The sequence below is a fragment of the Cariama cristata genome, unplaced genomic scaffold (genome assembly GCF_000690535.1).
Source record: "Cariama cristata isolate BGI_N322 unplaced genomic scaffold, ASM69053v1 scaffold7683, whole genome shotgun sequence".
In the NCBI taxonomy this organism is placed as follows: Eukaryota; Metazoa; Chordata; class Aves; order Cariamiformes; family Cariamidae; genus Cariama; species Cariama cristata.
The window spans coordinates 30,228-32,299 of NW_009608904.1; the positions used below are offsets into that span (position 1 = coordinate 30,228).

Below are 2,072 nucleotides of genomic sequence, written 5' to 3' on the forward strand. Positions count from 1 at the left end.
AATACATTTCATGTGAAGAAAAAAAAATATCACCTTCCCTAATTTTCTTAAAGCATATGTTCTGGTCTTTCTAACAACACTAAGAAAACGATAGCAAAAAGAACAACGCAACTCATGTAGGAAACTAGGAATATCATTAATGATGAAATAACACTGTAATAAACGCTGAAATAGTAAGAGCTGTGTTGCATGTTCACTCCATAAGCATTGCAATGCATATCTTTGACATTTTCCCATGTGACCACAAAATTTTATTTCTTTTTTAATTCAGTGCTGTTGCAAACCCATTACAGTTGCCTCCCTAGAAAAGTTTCTGTTTGATATAATGTTTTCCCACTTCCCAAATTCCAAATCCTCTAAACTCAGGCAGATATTCAAATAAGGTTTTCTCCTGTTTGCACATCATTGCATAACAACAGAATTTTATACTCATAACACTAACAGGGAGCAGATCTCAGAACAAGGACCTGCTGTTTCTCCTGCTATATTTCAGACTATACTTATAGTGTGAATATCACTCCGCTGTTTGATGAGGTATTTAAATTACTATTTTTACCTTTCTGATATGGCTTCTGCCTGATCTTCCTTTCTTTCCATCTCCAGGATTTCCTCCTCTGTGTACTCCAGTTTCACTCTCTCTTCTGCCAGCTCTCTCTCAACTGCTTCCAGCTGGGCGGTGGTCCTAGCTAACAGGGCTGTCACTGCATCCTGAAAGGTAAACTAGACTTCAAATAAAACCGTTTTAACAAGCCAATGTATTTAATGCATATTATTCACAGAAAACAAAACAAAAACATAGCCACTGTATGTTCCTAAAAAAAACCCACAAAAACCCAAACACAACAAAAAAACCCAAAACCAATCAACAAAGAAACCCACAAAAAAAACCTCCCTGTCCTGGATCTTAATAATCTTAATGATCAAAAAGTACGTGGTGTTCCATGACCTAGTCTGATGTCCTGCCCAAAGCAGGGACAGCTTCATAACCACACCAGGTTGCCCAGGGCCCAGTCAAGGGCTGAAAAATCTCCAAGGATGGAAATTGCACAACCTTTCTTGGCAACTTCTTGGAGTGCAGTGGCAGAAATTTTTGATGAGTTTTAGTTAGTTGGACTGGAAGCGTGCACAGAAACATACACAGAGTACTACTCCAAGCACCTGTCCAGACATGATCTAGCTTTTAATTATTCTTTTTAAATCCAGCTCTTACCACAAGAGCGAAATTAAGGTATCACCTTCTGAGCACCTTGAAAAGAAACTGCACCAGAGATAAGATCACAAAAAACTACCCAGCAGGTCAAATAAAGTAAACAAGTCACTTTGTCAGAGCCATACTGTTTTAACTGTAGTTACATTTCCAGAAGACCGGGGAATACTTTCTTCACACTGGTTTTTGTTCTTTGCTCTCTGGGGGTCTGAACCAGTGAAGATCTGAACAGTATACCAGTGAAGCTGCATCTCACCAGAACTCTCTGCATCAGTCAGGTTTATCTGAGCAATGCCCTGTAAACAACAAAAAGCATTGACCACAATAAGATAAACATACACTGCATGATGGACACCTCCTCATTTAAAGAATATTTTACTTATAATGCAAAAACCCCACTTCATCAAGTACTAATAGTGTCTCTTTTTAAGAGACAGTTTTGTTCTGTTGTGTTATGATGTCTAAGACACTGAATTTCTTGCCTCTTGCTTACTACCAGGAAGCATCAAACTAGACACAGATTTTAAGTTTAAATATAAAATTTCTATGACCGATGCTCTTAATATTTTATTAAAAAATCCCCCTCGATTGCATATCTAATTTCTACATTTGCTTAAATTAACATTACTTTTAAAATATTACTTTGATCTGTTTTCTTTTGAGAGAACTATATTCTGAGCTACCCTTCCATTCTCTGGTTCTCAGAGGCATCTTCCAAAGGGAAAAAAAAGGGTAATGTAAAACAATTTATCTTTTTCTGCCTATTTATATCATAGAATGGTTTGGTTGGAAAGGACCTTAAAGCTCATCTAGTTCCACCCCCCCTGCCATGGGCAGGGACACCTTCCACCAGACCAGGTTGCTC

At 37.8% G+C, this 2,072-nt stretch overlaps 1 protein-coding gene across 1 annotated transcript in view; it reads right to left on the minus strand.

Annotated features, from left to right (window-relative positions):
• WWC3 (WWC family member 3) overlaps positions 1-2,072 on the minus strand; it is a gene marked incomplete at its 5' end in the record, with an annotated part of 40,974 nt that overhangs the window by 6,939 nt on the left and 31,963 nt on the right. Inside the window, 2 exon segments of the mRNA XM_009697330.1 lie at positions 557-708; positions 1,336-1,503. Of these exon segments, the coding sequence (XP_009695632.1) occupies positions 557-708; positions 1,336-1,503 (320 nt within the window).